General features: G+C 43.4%; 1 protein-coding gene across 1 annotated transcript in view; it reads right to left on the bottom strand.

Annotated features, from left to right (window-relative positions):
* MYO3B (myosin IIIB) overlaps positions 1-18,579 on the bottom strand; it is a 3,387,754-nt gene that overhangs the window by 438,280 nt on the left and 2,930,895 nt on the right. Inside the window, exon 29 of the mRNA XM_069616181.1 lies at positions 15,647-15,767. Coding sequence (XP_069472282.1) covers positions 15,647-15,767 — 121 coding nt within the window. The remainder of the gene's footprint in view (positions 1-15,646; positions 15,768-18,579) is intronic.

Here is an 18,579-nt window from a genome sequence, read left to right as displayed (position 1 = left end):
GTATGCATAAGCACACATAGAGCATCCCCCACACTCGCGAAAACCTTTGTTATCTGGTTGGTGTAACCAAGTAATTGTATGTTGTGGGTTCGACATAAAGGAGGGTGAAAGGATGCCCTTGAGATTATTGGCCCTAGTGTAGATGAAGTTGGGCGAGTCATCTACCCAGGAGCCGATGTCTCTGTCAAGCTGAAGGATATGCCAATGTTTATTGACTATTTTATACGGACTAGAACTATCTGCATTATTTATTGTAATGAATTTCAGTTTATTACTATGCATACTTTGACAGCGTACTTTAGGAGTAAGCAAATCCTCTCTCTACATGGATTTAACCTCACGTTGTGCTTTGTCTAGGAGGCTGCTGCTGTAGCCTCTAGCCAGGAAGCGATTGCGAATTAACCCACATTCCGTGATAAAATCCTTGTTTAAAGAGCAGTTGCGTCTGGCACATACGAATTCCCCTTTAGGGATGTTTTGTGAAACCGATTTCTTATGGCAGCTGCTCGCATGTAGTACTTCATTAACTGATGTGGATTTGCGATAAGTCTTTGTAACAAATTTGTTGTCAGAAATGCTGATCGAAAGGTCCAAAAAATCAATACTAGTAAAGCTAGAAGTATGGGTAAATTTAATACCCCATGTGTTGGAATTTAAGTATGACACAAAATCATTAAGAGAATCACAAGAGCCTGTCCAAATCAGAAACATGTCATCTATATATCTTTTCCATGTATAAATATATGGTAAGAAAAAATCATTAGTAAAGACAAAGATTGGCTCATAGTGATGCATAAATATGTTAGCGAGGGCTGGGGCATAGCTGGCTCCCATTGCTATGCCTATCAGTTGTCTGTAGTAAGTATTATTAAACAGAAACACATTGTTGGAGAGTGCACATAAAAGTTCTTTAACCAATTCTATATGCTCAAAAAGGAGGCCGAATGTTCTCGAAAAATAAATCAACACTGGTGATTGCCTTCTGATGGTTAATAGAAGTGTATAGTGCCTTCACATCAAGTGTCACTAATAACATGTTTGGTAATACAGAAAGTGAATCTAAGATGTGTAAAATATGCATAGTGTCTCGAATAAAACTTGGAATGGAGGTTACCAGAGGTGCAAGACATTCATTGATGTAGATGGAGATTGGCTCAAAAATGCCACCACCCCACTCAAGAGAGGTCTCCCTTCTGGTATATTAACAAAATCTTTATGTATCTTGGGTAGGAAGTGGGCTGTGGGCATGACTGGGCCATCTACAAAAAGGAATTGTTTCTCAGCATCTGTTAGCAAACCTTTGTTGTGCCATCTGGACACAAGAGAGTTGACTGTTACTCGTAATTGATTTGTAGGGTTGGATGCCAAAACATCATAGCACCCTGAGGAGTTCAAATGTTCTAAGCCCATGGCAATGTAGTCTTCCTTATTCATAAGCACCACATTGCCACCTTTGTCTACCTCTTTAAAAATTACATTCTTGTTCGCTGCTAACTTGCGAAGGGCTGTTTGTTCATGGTCATGGTCACATTCATCAAGGGGCATGAGCACATGTGTGCTCAACATTGTTTGCAATGTTACATCTGAAAGAAGAGGCGGTTGTGATTTGGATTTGAAGTACTTAACTTGGGTGGCAAAGTATTTTTTTAATTTAATTTTACGAATGAATTTAAACAAATCATTCTGTATCTGTACATATTCGTTGGAATCAGTTGGTGCGAACGAAAGTCCCTTATTCAGGAGCGAGCGTTCATCTTGCGAGAGAGGATAGGTACTCAAGTTGTGTTTCAGATCTATCTTATCTGATTCCTCAGGGTTTGTTGATAGGACGCCCGGGTCACTCTGCGTTGTGGTAGGGGGGGTGCGTTTGCGCCGGTGGGATTGGCCACCCCTTGTGCCCCGAGGCTTGGGTCTTGGGTTGTAATATTTGTGACTGGTGGTAACTGGAATCGTACTTTTTTCATGGCCACTAGGGCGGCCTTGCGGTTGCCTTTCTTGTATCTTCGAATCTGCTCTAAAAAAGGGGCCAGTTGGATATCAGGGGCACGATTGCCTTGTGGAATCTCAGAATCATCAGAGGAATGCAACTCAGTGTTGATAGAAGCAATAGTAGGGTCTCCGTCTCAGTCGGGTCTGTCTCCGTCGCTATCTACTTCTGAGCTTGCAGGTGTAGATACAACACTGCTGGACCGTGATCGAGAAACTTCATCGTATTTGGGCTGATACGTATATACCCTCTTGTCACGATAGTCTTTATCGTCCCGTGAGAATTTTCTTGATTTACGAATTTTGACCTCATCCTGATGTCTTCGTAGACGAATATAAAGGGTTTTGTAATTTTTGTCAATGGTGGCACTGGGCGCATTAAAGAGACCAGTTTCTTCTTTGAGTGCATCAATTTGAGTGACAATACAATTATGTTCTCTGCTGGCGTGTTCAACAAGTAATTTGAGCATGTTATTTGAACCAGCCAATAAATTGGCTTCCCAATCTGTGGCTAGATCATTGTCAGCAGGGTCTTCAAAATCAGGCAAAATGAGTATACGGAGGCCACAGGGAATTTTGTTTTCTTTTAAGTAATGGGTGAGGGTTGTTTTTTCCCAGAATTTGTTGATTTCTCTGATACTGAGACGTTCTAATTTTATGAATTTGGATCTTAGATCTTCAGACTCTGATGTCAATCTTTTAAATGCATTCAGCGTGGATCCCTTGGGAGCAAATAAAGCTTTAATATCATCCTGTCTGGTCAGTATATATTCTGCTACTGAAGCCATTATAGGCAAATGAATGAGATTAAGAAGAAAGGAGGTCGGCTGCTGTGCCTCTGGGTCCCGAGGGTAATAAGTAAACGAGGTTGGCAAACAAGGACAGCGAGGCTCAGCCCAAGGACCTGAAATATAAAGAGTGGTGTAAGGAGCGCTGCGGGTGAGTGTGGGTGTGGGGACTTGCCATTTCCACCACCAAAGTGACAGAACCAGGTTGATTTTACAGACACACTGCGCGCACACTAAATAAATTGCAGTTGGTATGTGTTTAATTCCCAAAAAGGTAGCCTGACACGTGCTTTGAGCACCTGCTCTTCTACTGGAGGTAACCTTGTCCTTAAATTGAGACAATTAGAGGCTTGCCTCATTTGTCAATACCGCACTGTAACACAAGGTATCAATACAGACCATGAATTATCTGTATTTTTATGATCAATTGCTCTCATATTGTAACTTTCTCGTTAGACGGATAACCTTGACTCATCGGTGGCCATCCATTTAGTACTTATTCCATATATAATTATCCATTTTTGTCACCAGCCTAACCGAGGCGGGAACCCCTGAGGCAGACGTATGGGGCTTAACTCGCCCCTACCCACCGCCATAGGTGATTTTTTAATCTAACCCCTAACATTGGCTCTCCTTAATACTAATTTCTATTCCCACTATCTTCCCCATTCTCTGATGACATGTGTATAAACCTGGTTTCTCCACTCCAGGTCAGTCTTTCCTTTTTACTCCCTCCCTCGCTTTTCGTTTTAAGTTTGTCTCCTCCCTTAATTTCCTTCTCCTTTCATAATTCATTCTCACTAATTGTATTTATCACTATTCCAGCATACTGATTTATCAGAGTTCGCCACATTCAGTGTGCTTTAGTTGATCCTTGCACTTGGGCATCTGACCCTTGCATCACCAAGCATTACCGCTCAGTAACCAGTCCTCACTGAAGATGGCGTCCTTTTTCACCACCCGCGCCGTCAATGGGCAGTCGGGCTACGTATTTAATTACTCGCAGGAGCCGCGCACGCCTGGCTCCTGTTCACTGTTACAGCCGAGACGCTGGTAAGACCAGCTACTTCGCGTAGACCCCTAACCTGACTGAGGGGCTATGCGTACATCCAATCTGTGGCCAGACGCGCACCGCCACCCAATCACTAATTATGTTGTTCTGTCTGCTTCTCTCCCTTCCTGTCCGCGACCTGGCTCGCTGTTCCATGCGTATTTCCACTCACCGCCGCATCTGCAGTTTAACGCGATTACGCTTTCAATTGACCTTGCAACTGCATTTTAAGGTATGCAGGCTTGTGCCTTTTCCCTTCTATCAAATCTGTGTAATTGTACAATTCACCATTAACATGGTGTACGTTACGCTATTTTTACAGTGGAGCCCACGATCCTTCTATTTTTGTTACTTACCACACACATTGGTAAGTTTAATTTTTCTTGCTTTCTCCATTTTCCATGTCCTCAACTGAGCTTTTATTTTTCACACGCTCTTCTTCCCTTCCAATTTCTTGTCTTGTTTAGTGTTATTAACAAAGACTTCCCACTACTCGGGTAAATTGCTTAAACTTTTCAGAAATATATTAACTAACTGGATGGCCAACCCAGATGAAACATGCGACCGTATTTTTTGTTATTTTTGTTTTTCTCTACCCCCATTCCTTCTTTCGTGTGCTAATTTATTTGCCATCTCTTGAATTGTTTTTTGTTCTTTTTGGCTCCATATGCACTGGCACAATTTATTTGGCAATCGGATTACCTTTTTATGTATTTGATTGCTTCTTTGTCTTTAATATGATTGCTTTTGATCTCATATGCCTGATGTGCAATTGTATGGTGACTTGCCATTTTCTTTTTGCTTTGTTGTTTGGGTCGTTTTCATGTATAATACATTACCCTGTTATTCCATATACTGGCCTATTTTGCATGTCCATTAACCTGTAGCCTCAGTAGAAGAGCAAGTGCTCGAAACACGTGTCAGGCTACCTTTTTGGGAATTAAACACATACCAACTGCAATTTATTTCGTGTGTGCGCGCAATGTGTCTGTAAAATCAACCCTATTCTGTGATGTGTTGCTCCTCACACTGTCCAGGGGTGATGTGCATTTTTGCCATGTACAGTAATCAATAGTCACAGAAACATGGCCTTTCCTATTTAAATGTTCTACCTCTCCCTCAAATAAATCTTACTTTAATTGCATACATATTGCTCAACTAAATCCTATCTATTTTCTACCTATCCTGTGTGAGAAACCTGAGGCTATTCTCCCAGGTAAGCCCTGAGATTCCTCTATTCAGATGGCCAGGGGAGGGCCATTGCTTTTGGATCCCAACCTTGGGGGTGGACTAGTGAGGGAAGATCACCTGGGTAGGGGAGTCCGGCGTAATAAATCTTGGACTCAGGCGAGACGCGGTATCCTATTAGGATAACAGGGGCTATGGAAGACATCCCCGAAGACTTCATGGGATATTCAGGTCTATTTCTCTTTAACAAGGGTTGGGAAGTACAGGAACCAGAGGGAACTGAATCTATTTGGCTATTTGGCTATAACATCAACGGCTCTTCGACAACTCAAGTCAAAGGACTTCTTATCCATATCCATCAAACTATACCAAATTGCCAGTAAAGAAGGATAATATTGAAAGGAACCCCTAGGGGACCCTGACGTCTATGGAAACAAGGTGAGTCAGCACACACGATAGATACGCCAGACACGAGGTTGTATTCCCAAAGCTAGGGTTTATTGCAAAGCAAAAGTCTCAGTTGGCCAACTCGGTCTCACGCCCCGCGACGTGTATCTCTAGACCTCGAGGGACGCAAGAGAGTGAATTACGTACATCAGTTACATATATACAAAATGCATATCAAACAATCAGCTATGACATGTTTAACACCCCCCTTTATTGGTTTTCTTTGAACTTGGTGTGATGATCGACATCTCCGACTACTATGACACCTTCAAACATCTATTCTAGTAACTATTTGCAATTTGCAATTTGTGAGTGCGAAGGCATCTTTCAGTTGTTGAATAGAACACAGCGCTTCTGTTCTTGGAAGCGAGCTACATACGGGGGGGAAGATTTGCATTCCGGACCTTGCTATTTATTAGGTGCTATTTGCGTCCTGGGAGCCGACACACTCTAGCGGGCTCAGCAAAGGGGGGCCGTAAGAAAAGCAGAATTCAAGCCTTTAGCGGTATTATTCTAACATATTCTACCATATATCGAGACTGGCTGGCAGCTGTGAAATGATTAAATGCCCTGCAGCTCTACTTCAAAACTACATTCGGGAGGGAGCCGGGCATTCTTCCTGGCGCTGCCTACGTTTGTGTTTCAGCGAACTCTTGTTATCATCTTGGCCCTGCGGTCTTGTCCTTTTCACATACAGACAACAATGTTTTACAGTCGAGCAGTGTAAGCGGAAAATATACTGCAAAGCAATAGGAACAGAAAGCAATGAGCAATGGTTAGAAAACAAAATGGCGATTCTTGTTACATCTAAATGGTTGTTCATTGGCAAACTTGAAAACCTATATTCTGTCATATCGTGCATGAGACGGTTGGCCCACGGCCACCAAAATGCGTTTGTGGTTTCAAAGTAGAGGTATCCATTTTTCTAGACTGACAATATGGAGAAAAGGGAATTGTGCTGGTTATATGAAATTCAAGCTGGGGGTTCCCCTTCTCCCCAATTTCATCCACCTTATTACCGTTCGTCCTGCTAGAACCCTCATTGGTCTTGCCCCTACCCCATTTTCAAGAAGTACTGGGACAAGGAAGAGGTGATTGGGAGCAAGGAGGGCTACCCATAGAAACAACATAGGGATAAAAAGTGAGGCTTACTATCTACCACCTTTGAATTGTCCCACTAATAGAGTCAGACAAGGACAGGCACATTTCCCCAACTGTGCACACCTGACACCAATTGACTCTCACCTGCAGTATAAAAAGGGCGATTCTGCCAGAATCAGACAGCGAGCTGGTGATGCTGACTGGAGCAGAGGTGCCGAGGAGAAGGGAGCCTGGAGGATCCAGAGGAGAATGGCATGCCGAGATGCTGGCCTGGTGTTGCTGAGGGGCTGCAGCGTGACTAGGGATGCGTGTCTCCAAGGAGCCAGAGCAAGGCAGCCTGAATCGTGCTGGAAGAGTTCAGAGAAATGCATGTTTTCTTTGGGACATGTGCTGGTCCCAAGGGTGCCTGAGGGGCAGTTGGTGGGACCCTGACCTCGACCCAAACCCATATGACCTGCTCGCCGGCGCCGCACTACTGTTGGCGAGTCTCATAAGACAGAGAGAAACTCAGTAGCATGCGGGTGGCTGGAGCAGGAGCATTGTTGAAAGAAGAGCCCAGTAAGTGAAAGCTAGAAAGCGGGGAAAGAAAGCAAAGAGAAGCAAGAGAAAGGTAAAATCAAAGGAAGTGAAAGTTTGAAAGCAGTGTATAGGGGTCACCTCGTAGCACTCACTCGAAAATTACAAAAGTAGTCAAAAAGGAGTGTACGCTGTTGCAAGAAGTAACACTATTTTATTCAGGGTCCCAGACGCAGCTGGTACAGCAAATTCAAACAGAACGCAGAACAGAAAAGGCCCTGTCCAAGAACCGCCCTCGAAATTAAATCTTTTATACAGTAAAAGAATTAGCATTTATGATTGTGCGACATACAACAAATCTAACCACACAGAAAAGATTGGTTCTTACACTTTGGACTCATATGGAACTGTGTACATTATGCTGGATCGTTGGGTCCATGAACCTTCCCACACCGGTCACAATTAAAATAATGTGATGTCACAATCCACCCCCAATTCCCACAACACAAAATGATATGATTGAAACATGTGAGACGACCAGGAGAACTTTATTACTCTGCCCTGGTTGCCTCTTCTGGTCTCCCATGGGAACGGCACCCATCACAACATCATCAAAGCCTTGACCCATGAACATACTTTAAAATGATTTTTTCATATTGGGAACCTTCTAAACCTCTTCCAGGGAAAATGGTCTGCGGGCGATTTGAAACTGCTGTGGGAATTGCCAGCCTCACTAGAAGATCACATTTGATAAATTATTTTAAATTATAAAATGGTCATATATTAATTTTGTATTGGCAAAGCCTGTGCACTCTAATGAGTTCACCTTCAAAAATAACAACCTCTGTGTGCTTCTCTGTACACTTGGCAAGGGCAAGAGATTGAATGCCATGTGTAAATGTACCGTCTGCAGTGGATGCCGCAAACGAAATGCCCTAACACGTTAAAAACAAAGCAAGCTTTTCAGGCCTATTTACTGCACTTCATTCTACCACTAAGTTCAATTATACTTCTCTGTGCTTCAGGATTTATGGATTTGTTTTATTAAGCTATTAATTAATTATGAGAAAGGGCCCCCTCCCCTTTGAGAGTGCTACTCTCTCAGCTGATGGGTGCATTCCTTCCATACCGTGCTGGACTTGCATTTTTATTACAGCGGAATGACAGAAAAGGTGCGCTAGAGGTACAGAAGTAATGAAAGACAACAACGTGCACTGGCGGCGCAAAATAGCCAGGAGTGGGTGCAAGAGAGACCTGAAAGTAAGGAGAGGGGTGGGAGGGGCCGGAGAGCGAGAGGGACAGCAAAGAGACAGTGAGAAGGAAAACAGACAGTCAAGAGAGGGTGCAAGCAACCTGAAAGAAAGTAAGAAAGAGGGTGCACCCCGCCATGCAAAATGAGCAAACGCTGCCTGGCAGGCATCCCTGGCAGGTGGCATTTGCAATGGGTTCCTATGGCATCCGGCTGCATTTTGCTGGATAGGAATCCACAGCATTTGCATGGCAGAAGAGAGGGCGAGGCGGAGTCGTAAGTTATGATCCACCCTCCTCTATGCTATGCAAATTGGTAACAATGACTGCAACGTAAATGAAATGTATAATTAGGATGGGTGTTTTACGCTATTTGTTTACATTTCAACTTATCAAAAATGAGCCCCATAATGTTTAATGCAAATAGAATTAGATAAAGTATGCATATAATTGACTCATAGCCACCAACACTTATCAGAAATGAGATGTTGCATGCCACATGTGTTGATCATACAAATATATTTATAAATTAGTCAAATCCAAATCGTGCTGTAGAAATGTCAGTGTTTCTATACCCAGCGCTAATATTAAAAAAACAATATTTAAACAACGAACCCTGAGGCAGAGGGCTCTACCAGCCAGTAACAGCCCAGGGACAAAGCATGAGGGTGTTTGTGGGGGTTGTATCATTTTGATTTGTATAGGCGCATCCAGGTTCAGGGGCCACCAACATGGTATACAGAGGAGGTCAAGTAGAAAAGGAGGTGCTTATTTATTGGGCACATCTCTTAATAATTACATGCAGTTCTAAGGCATGGCAGTGTTTACACATATTTCACTTAACCCATTGCTTTTAGGACATAATGAAGAAATGAAGCACTTCGCCATATGTAAACGCTGTCTTCTGTGCAAAGAATGACAGCAGTGTGCTATTCTACACAAAGGAATTACTGAATACCTTAACCATCTCGATTTGCTACCAGGACGAATCCAAGGAATGTGTCCCTTCTTCTCTTGGTGGACCCACCTCCTTTGGGACTAGGGCAGTGAGCTCGCAACACAACAGACTTCCTATAAAACAGAGCAATTGGGATCTCACTGAGGGCAACCCCACTTTAGAGGACAAGGACACTCTGAGCCAAGAGGCTACCAAATCCTACTTGCATTCAGAGTCCCACACATTCATGAACTGAACATTGTCAAAACTTGAGGGGCCCTTTAAAGGCTTGTGGCTTAGTCTCTGACCCGAATCTTATTGGCTCCTTTACGTGAAGAATGGAACCAATGGTGTGCTCTATCTTGTTCCAGGGGGGGCTATGAGGAAGCTGACATAAAGTCAAAGAGATAGAGAACCCACCTGAGGGCGAGCAACCTGTGCAAGCAGCCGTTAGCAAGGAACCTAGAGGCAGGACCACATACCGAATGTGGTGAGTGGAGAGAATCCCAAGCCCGTGGATGCTGCCCATCCCAGGAGGGAGGAAAGCCCGAGAGCACAGAGCTGATGCGCAAAGGAGGAAGTCAAGTCCCATTGCAGCCGCACACCGGCATCCTGCTATCTAGATGACGAAGGCCTACCAAGCAGAGGCGGGAAGAACCGCTGCACAAGACTGAATGCGAAGACAATAGAGCCGTGGTCAGGAGATGCAGAAGGAAGCCACCTCCCCAGTCAAGTCGCGCCGCAGGAGAGCAGGTACGCAGCTGAAAAGAGCAGGGTGGCGAGGGGTCTGAGAAGGTTAGGAAAGCCAGATCCTGGGAACACCAGATAGAGGGCTGAACTACACACGAGAACTAGAAGGTCTGGAGGGACGAACATCCCAAAGCAGGTGAAGCTAGAGAACACTGAACAAAGGGATAACACAAACCAAAGAAGCACAAAGCGTAGAGGGCTGAACAACCCAAAAGGTATTGCACGAGAAATGTCCCTAGAGAGGGGTGAACCACGCAAAAGAACCAGGAGGCCTGGAGGCCTTAATATTCCAAAAGGGGATGTACCAGAAATGATCCTATAAATAATCAACAGGCCTGGAGAGCCGATTAAATGTAAAGGGTCAAAACTAGAGAATACCGAACGAAAAGGTTAAACGAAACTTAGAATCATCATCATCATCATTTTCTTTATATGATTCACAAATCATTAGGCACATAGTTACACAAAACATAGAAAAGAAAGAAAAAGAAAATCACACATCGTATATACTGATGTCAAAAATACTGTATAAAAATAATAATATCTTAAAAGTTCCAGTGCAATAAGCTAAATCATACTCATTCCAACATTGCAACTCATTGTAAAACCACCTCAATGAATATGAACAACTAGCAGCTTTTATCAATTTCACTCTTCTATGCCATGCTCTAAAACTTTATACTACATACGCTGTGGCATCATCATCATCTGCCCTCCAACATAGGAACATTGCATTGTTAATGCCTCTAATATTGTGATGAATAAACCTTGGTTTTAAGTAACACCTTCTAAAGTTCAAATGGGATACTTGTGAAAAATTGATATCCTAGCACCAATAAGAGACAGATGAGAGTTACCCACTTTTAGGTCACTGAAGTAAAACTACTCAACATATTGGTTACATGGGTATTTAGCTCATCCAATCAGCAACAGATCACTCCTTGTTCAAGAAGCCAAAGCCAGATGGATGCACAATCTGAAAACAATGAGTAAAGGCCTCAATTCAAAATGTGAGCTTCTGGTGTGTCTTGACACCAATGTATAAACTGTAGTTAAAGCTTAGTGTTAATTAAATATTCATGTACTAGTAGATTCTGATAAATTATTGGAAATCAGTTTTACTATTTTGAAGGTTTGAATGTATAAGGCTTTGTTCACTTAAATTTACTCAGTCACTTAGACGTCTTCAATATTTATACATTTAACTAGTCTTATACACCCACAATTTTGAGAATTCTTTCCTCTGCGTTTATGAATTCTGCTTGCTCTACATGTAAGCATCATAAGTGTATACCCATTTGACACATATTTGAACAGTACAGTTTCCTGCAATGGGCGATTTAGGATATGTGATACATATGTATATGCTTATCCTAAGGTGGCTATGTCAGGGACATATTTACACTAATGACGGTCAGGAAAGGCATGTTTACATTAATTAATTTATTTTTATATATACAAGAGGAACAATGCTATTTTGATCACAAATAACATACACTAGATAAGAAATCAGATTTGACGGGAAGCAGTGAGCTTCTTACATTGGGGGGAGTTTGAGGGACATTTCGACCAGGTTTTGGAGGGGAGTAAATGGAACAATCACCGGGGACAATACATAAGTGGACATACATAGATTAATGACAACCAACATTGGACATATTTAAGTGCAGGTAGGTGGTACGGCCATCTGTGCTACGGGTGGGTGAAGTCCTAGAGTGGAGGCAGTGGAAGTGAGGGACTGAGGCAGGTTAGAGGCGAGGGAAAAATGTTAGCTGGCAGGTAGATGAGACGTAGGTTACGAGGGTAACTCGGGGGGTGAGGAGGTAAATTGCTCCACTCAACCCTCACCAGCCTGTCAGAGACTCTGGTCTCTTAGTAAATCTAATGTTTTCTGAAGGGACCACCAAGTCCCTACTTCCTGGGAGGAGGGTTGGTGTAGTGAATACGTTCCTGGATGTATCCTAGGTGACATGGGTTTTAATCTGGACTCCTGCAACTAACCATCTTGTGCAATCCTGGGAAATCTCTACCTTCATGGGAAAACTGGCAGCACTTTACATCTGGGTAATAACTCACAATGAACAGCTCATATTAGAACGGGGGCATCGTCCTGTGTTCCACTGCTCAACACGTTTGGTATATGATTCTAGGCCATGCTTAAGGCTGTGATTCTAGGCCATGCTTAAGGCTGTGATTCCCAGGACTTTAAGTGGACTGCCTATTGCCACTCTGAAGTTACATATCACTTCTATGGTGTAAAAGTCGTATTTGTCCCGGGAGGATAGCACAGCGGCAGCGTGCGCGTCTTGGAAGCAAGACGACACAAAGCTACAACAGGTTCGATCCCCGGGTCCGCGCTTAGAAACCTCTGAGTGTTTAAGCGCGTTATAAATACGTAACTAAGACAAAGAAAAAAACACAATTGCACAACTAAGAAAAACTAACAATTCCTGTAACAGCGCCTCGATGCCTGCGGGCTGTGTGAGCGCTTTATAAATGTAAATAAATTAGTGTGGAAGACCTTGATATTTAGAATATCGTGACTGCAATCTGCCAAATATCCCATTGCTGGCTCATTAATGGTGTAATGAGCAGATTAGAATCGCAATGCCATAAATCCTGGTTTAAACAGACGCACAATCTGATCACCAGCAAAAAGAATGGGAAGTGCAAAAACAACTCCGCAGTGGCTGAAGTGTATGAAAAGAAGGCGTGGAACTATGTTCCCTGCTGGCCTGTCCCTGCTCCCCACAATCCCAAAGGCCACGCCCCCTCCACGAGCAAACCAAACCCCCAAACACCTGCTGCTTAAGGGAATGTTCAGTGCAGTGCACTGAAGTGCAGCTGTCAACTTCTTCCTACACTTTTATTTGAGAATGAAACCATTCCGGACCCGTTTCTTTTTAAAATAAAAGTCTAGGAACAGTAAAACTTCACTAAAAAAAGTAGAGGAGCACCGCTCCCGCTCACTTCGACCACTCAGAGCAAGCCTTTAAGAGGCAGGGACTTTGTTTACACAGCAAAGTGAATTATTAAAGTCTTGAAAGATAACGATTCATAAGAGAGGGGGTCCTCTTCATAACAGCAGCCTACCTCTGGGATTTTCGTTCAAATATAACAGTGCATGCCATCCTTAACTTGTACTGCTGACAGCAACGTACGCCCTTCCAGGAACCAGGCTGGGAAACGAGCTTTCATTTGTGACTCATTTTCTTAACGTAGATTCTCATTGATGTAGCAGCCCCCCAGCTACCCTCCTACCGCTCCCCGCCCCAACCCGCAAACACTCCTCGACCTCAGAGCCGATTCACCTTCAAAAGTACTCAAGACAAAAAAAACATACCCAGCTGGCTTGTGTGTGTACAAGGAAATTGACATGTTTCTGCAACTACCACTACACTCCCCACACCTGGCCTGTCGTTCTTGACAGATATCACAAAGATAACTTGCTATTCATATAGTACTTTGATCCAAAGTGCTTTACATAGTGCATATTTACATACATTGTTATTATTACCCAAGCAAAATGTATACTCACCTTATCGACCTCGGAAGGATGAAAGGCTGAGTCGACCTTGCTGGGATTTGAATCTGCGTGCTGAAGATTAAACACAGACCACAGCAACGAGCACTTAACACACTGAGCCATCTTACCGTCTGTAAGCATTGGCAATACCAACAGTGTGGGCCGTTGTGTAGGCATTGGAAAGGGACTTACCAGGCCCTGCCATAGTGGTATTAATTGGCCATTGATGGTAGCAGGTGCAAAATGGTGGGAGTACCTGGGCATCTATTAACAGTGCCAGGCAAATGCCTAAATCTTATACACAAGCCAAAACGGTTGGCTTTGCCAATGCTTGTTTTTTAAACAGGATTTCAGTGAAGTGCAAGCACAGGGCTTATAAATACTGGATAAAGGCAGACCTGGTTAAGACACTTTTACTACACCAATTGCATGTTTACTGTTGCAATTAAGTCGTTAACTCTGAGAATATAAAACTGGAGGGTAACCCTAAAGTGGCAAGGACTATGGATATTGCTATAAAAATGTAACGAAGAGCATCCTGCCCTGTGGATTTGCAAAATGCTTCATTTTTGCATGTTTCTGAATTGGGACCTTCAATACCAAATCCCTTCCTTGGAGATTTCAATTTCAGGAAGTACACAATACGATGCGATCCGTCAAGTGATGATGTCTCTCTCTTCAGGGCTCTATATTGACCAATCCAAGGATTGGTCAATGTAAGCTCCTGAAGAAAGAGACATAGTGAATTGTGCTAATGTCTAATTGTACCAACATTTGTTTGTTTTGCTTCAAAAATTGGTTACTATTATTGTGTTGACTTTTCACAGTTTTTTCAAAAAATGCATTTCACACACGTCTTCTATGGCACATTGACATTTTATGTTGTTGGACCTATTGTACTCTGCATGACAAATTACCAAAAGCATCAACTTAGAGATGCACAGAAAAATACATTAACTTATGAGAAAATAAGAAAAAGCAAAAATAAATAAAATTGCTTGAGAAAGATCACTTGACGGATCGCATCGTATTGTGTACTTCCTGATATTCAAATCTCCAAGGAAGGGCTTTGGAATTGAACTTCCATATAAAAATACCCAATGGAGAAACATGCAAAAATGATGTATTTTGCAAATCCACAGGGTAAGACTGCTTTGAAAAAACACTGGCAGGCACTTCAAGTGCAAACTTTGATGGTAAGGCTTGAATAAAGAAAGCCAAAGAGTTCCAACCAAGAGGTGTTTTGGGTGCGAATGGCCATATGGATTAGCATGGCCATGGGTAGTCAATGGGTGGGTAAATAACCAAACAACACCCAAAAGCTTTGTGTCCCTCCAAATAGGCGATTTCTCTCTATCTGTACTCTAATGCTATAGTCTCAGTTTATAGTTGGCACAAGTGCCACCTAATAGCCCAAACTAAAAACGTACGTGAGAGACTGAATCCTGATACTTAGTCACACTACTACCCACCAACCACCCCTTTGACGTTTTTCACCACATTGCCACAGCCCGAACAATTACCTCAAATCACAATACGCCTGAATAAAAATAACTATGTTTAACTTCCCAGATTATTCCAGCTTTTTACAGTTTCTGAACAACTGTGCATTCAACAACATCAGCGTATTCCCATACCCATAGCAAATACCACAAATTGTAATTATAAAATTAATAAAATGCAGAAACATTTTGCAAACATTATATAAACTTAAATGTACAGAATTCAAATTTAAAAATAATTGTCCTTTTGTTACGTCTATGGATAAAGCCTGTGGGGCATGTTTGAAGGACTACAATTATAATTCCCAATTGTAAAATGTTAAAATGGCAATAATATGACGTCCATCTGAATTGAGTCTTTCGGCAGCACCAAGCCTGTGACGCATCCTCATCACTTCACATGTCTATGAGAATTACCAAAGGAGTTTCAAGAATGGGTCTTATTGATTTATAAATTAAAGAAGGGTGTGGAGGGTCTACAACCACATTTTAGCTCACTGCACCCTTCACAGAGGAGAAATATCCATTCGCATATCAGTCTGGTCCCACCCACAAGGGCAATCCTTCCACCGACAAAAAAGTAAAAAAAGGACAAGGGCAACTCACAGTTTGTCTTCGTTATTTGAATTGATGACAGATTCCTTCTGCGACGCCTGCATGTTCGCTGCATGCTCCTTACTGCTTTTCAATCGTGTATATTTTTTTCTGGCAACGTACCCACGGTAAGCTGAAAAGCATCAAATAGCAAAGTGTTATTATGTAGTCTTTCTCAGTCAGTGGCGCACTTCACCAGTAAATTCAAGCAAACAAGATTCTCTTGGTACGCCCTTTTACGGGGCGGCAGTCTGGTGCAGCACTTTGGGCGCAGGGCCCAATCAGTACCTGAATATAGGATTTCCTTAAATATACTGTCACCCGAGGCACTAATAAATGCAGTGCTTCGGGTAACAATTTATTTGAAGAAAACACTTCACAAGCAGTACATGAAGCTGCCCTGTGGGTGAAGGCTCCATGTACAAATGTGTTGCCATTTCTAGCACACAGTACAGGAAGGACACAGCAACCCATGCCTACATTGAGTGTTCAGCTCCAGGTACTTACTGCTCGTGAAGTGTTTTGATTAAATAAAATGTAACGGAAGCACTGCATTTACCAGTGCTTCGGGTGACAGTATATCTCAGGACAACCTTTATTCAGGCGCTGATAGGTCCTTGCTTCCTGCTGACAGCAGCCAACAGGGCGCGCCTAATAGGGACCTGCGCCCCAAAAAACGGCTCGCCCCGAAACAGCGGCGGCTTCATGTCCTCTTTCGGATTGTCTTTCTTCCATTTACCAAAGTTTCATGTCAGATCCTCGCTCTAATCTTGCTGGCAATCAAACTTCACAAATATATCTGTTCTATTTGAACGTCACAATGATCCAGTTACAATGGACAATACTAAGGAATGGGTGGTGGTGCAGCATTCCTCAGGGCTCTATGAGGTGAGGACTACTGAAGCAGGCATTCACAGTCACGCAGAATAATGAAAGAAATAACCTTGTACATGGATCAGGCACACTGGTTCTGCACTTGCTTCAGAACTATTCCTCATCTGTCAACTTGTCGCTCCTGCAAAGACTTCCCCTTGGGAATACTAGACCATATACTTGCAGCTTTAACCAACCCCACCACCCCCAACATCAACCCTCTCACTAACTCTCAACCAAACAATCACTGATGCACATGCCTCCTTGAATCTATGACGAATCAGCGTAAAACCCTTCACCCAATGGTACACAGAAGAACTAACAATAAGCTCACCATCCGGCCACTTGAAAAATACCAGTATAAAATGCAGAGGAATGAAGACCTCCCCACCCTCAAGGTCACACGCAGTATGCGCCAGTCTCTCCTCAAAGCCAATAATGCATGTAACTCATCAACGATCTGGGCGGCCGCCATCATGGGTAAAGATCTCTTCACGGCCATTGCCGGATTAAACCCTGTGAAGGCCCCTAGGCAGTCGAAATGTAGCCCCTCCCCCACAAAATTATTACATTTCTGCACTTCTTTATTTTGATCCGTTGTTGCAGGGCCCCTAAAAGGAGTGGGGTCCATAGGCCAGTGCCTACTTGGCCTGATGTATAATCCGGCAATGTTCACTGCAGTCAAACATGGCTGAAACACAATTCCTGACCTGGTAATCCCTGAGTCTCAAATCAATCACAAACAAAGATGATACTCTCCCTGCTGCAATACTAAAGCAGATCCAGGGGGGCACTCTCACTCCCTGCGTCTAATAGTAAATTCCTCACTCACACAAAGCATCTTCTCGCGCAACCCAAATACAGCAATAATCCACCTTTGCCTAAAAAAACACCTGGGAGGATCTGAAAAATTGATCGATTACCAGCCTCCCATTCATTGGAAAAACCCTTGAGAAGACAGTTACCATGATCAGATTAACCAAGACGGTCTGCTTTGCTATTCCCAATGCTGGTTCAAACCAAAATGTAGCACTGAAACACCCATCACCAGTTCATAGATGACGCTCTCTAAATCATGGACCAAGACCACAAATGCCTCCTGGTCCTTGTCGCCTTCTCTGCCACATTGGTCCCTGTCATCCATCTCACACTGACCAGCCTATGTACAAACTGAATAGACTTCACAGGCACAGTTCTCAACTGTTATGTTGATTTATACTGTACACCGCTACCACCCAAGGGCAGTCTCCAGGCACTCACGTGGCTCTGCAAGAGAAGAGGGCTGGGTGTATTAGTGGGGGTAAGATGATAGGATAGGTTCAGAAACAGGAGGAACTGGAGTCAGTGAACATTGTTTTGCATGTGGGAGTTGGTTCGGGTAACCGTGGGCGCTGTAACAGTATGGGTAGGACTCAGTGCCTCAGGTGTGTGCTAGTGTTTGTGTTGGGTGTGTGTATGTCGTGTGATGTTAGTGTGGGGTTTGTGGTTGTGCGCACTGGTTGTATCCATAAGGGGACCAGAGTCGCAGATGGCGGTTAGGTGTATGAGTATATCGTGTTGGTGTGTATTTTTGATGGGTTTATAGACTATGTGTAAAGGGGTTCCCTCTAGTCGTGTTTCCAGAGTCTCAGGGCTGGTAGGGTGCAAACATTAGATTAATTCTCAGTGTTTATGTGTGGTGTGGCTAGCCCCTAGTCATGTGTAGTGTCGTTGGTTATGTTGGAGGAGCAGCAAAATGGGTTTGTAAGGGGTAGGGAAGAACTGGGTTAGTAAGTCGGTTGGTTTGACAATGCCTCTGGCATGAGTCTTTGGTTCCAGGTCGATGGTATCTACCAACGTTCTTGGTTGTGCTTCATTGGCCAATCCCACCTCCTCCCGTCCTGAAGGCTGACTTCCCCTGTGGGTTTGGGGGCCAAGGGTTGGTTGTACCTAGTGTGTTCCTGACTACTCGTCTGGGTTAGTCGTGGCAGTTGGGTGTGGACGGGTTGTGCGATCGGCTGCTGAATGGGTACGCAGTTGGTGTTATAATAATGGAGAAAGTGGTGCTCGTCTGGCGGCCCTGGTATTGTGGG

Source organism: Ambystoma mexicanum, chromosome 9, assembly GCF_040938575.1.
Source record: "Ambystoma mexicanum isolate Mex_15411 chromosome 9, UKY_AmexF1_1, whole genome shotgun sequence".
NCBI lineage: Eukaryota > Metazoa > Chordata > Amphibia > Caudata > Ambystomatidae > Ambystoma > Ambystoma mexicanum.
This window is presented reverse-complemented; position numbering and strand designations above follow the sequence as displayed.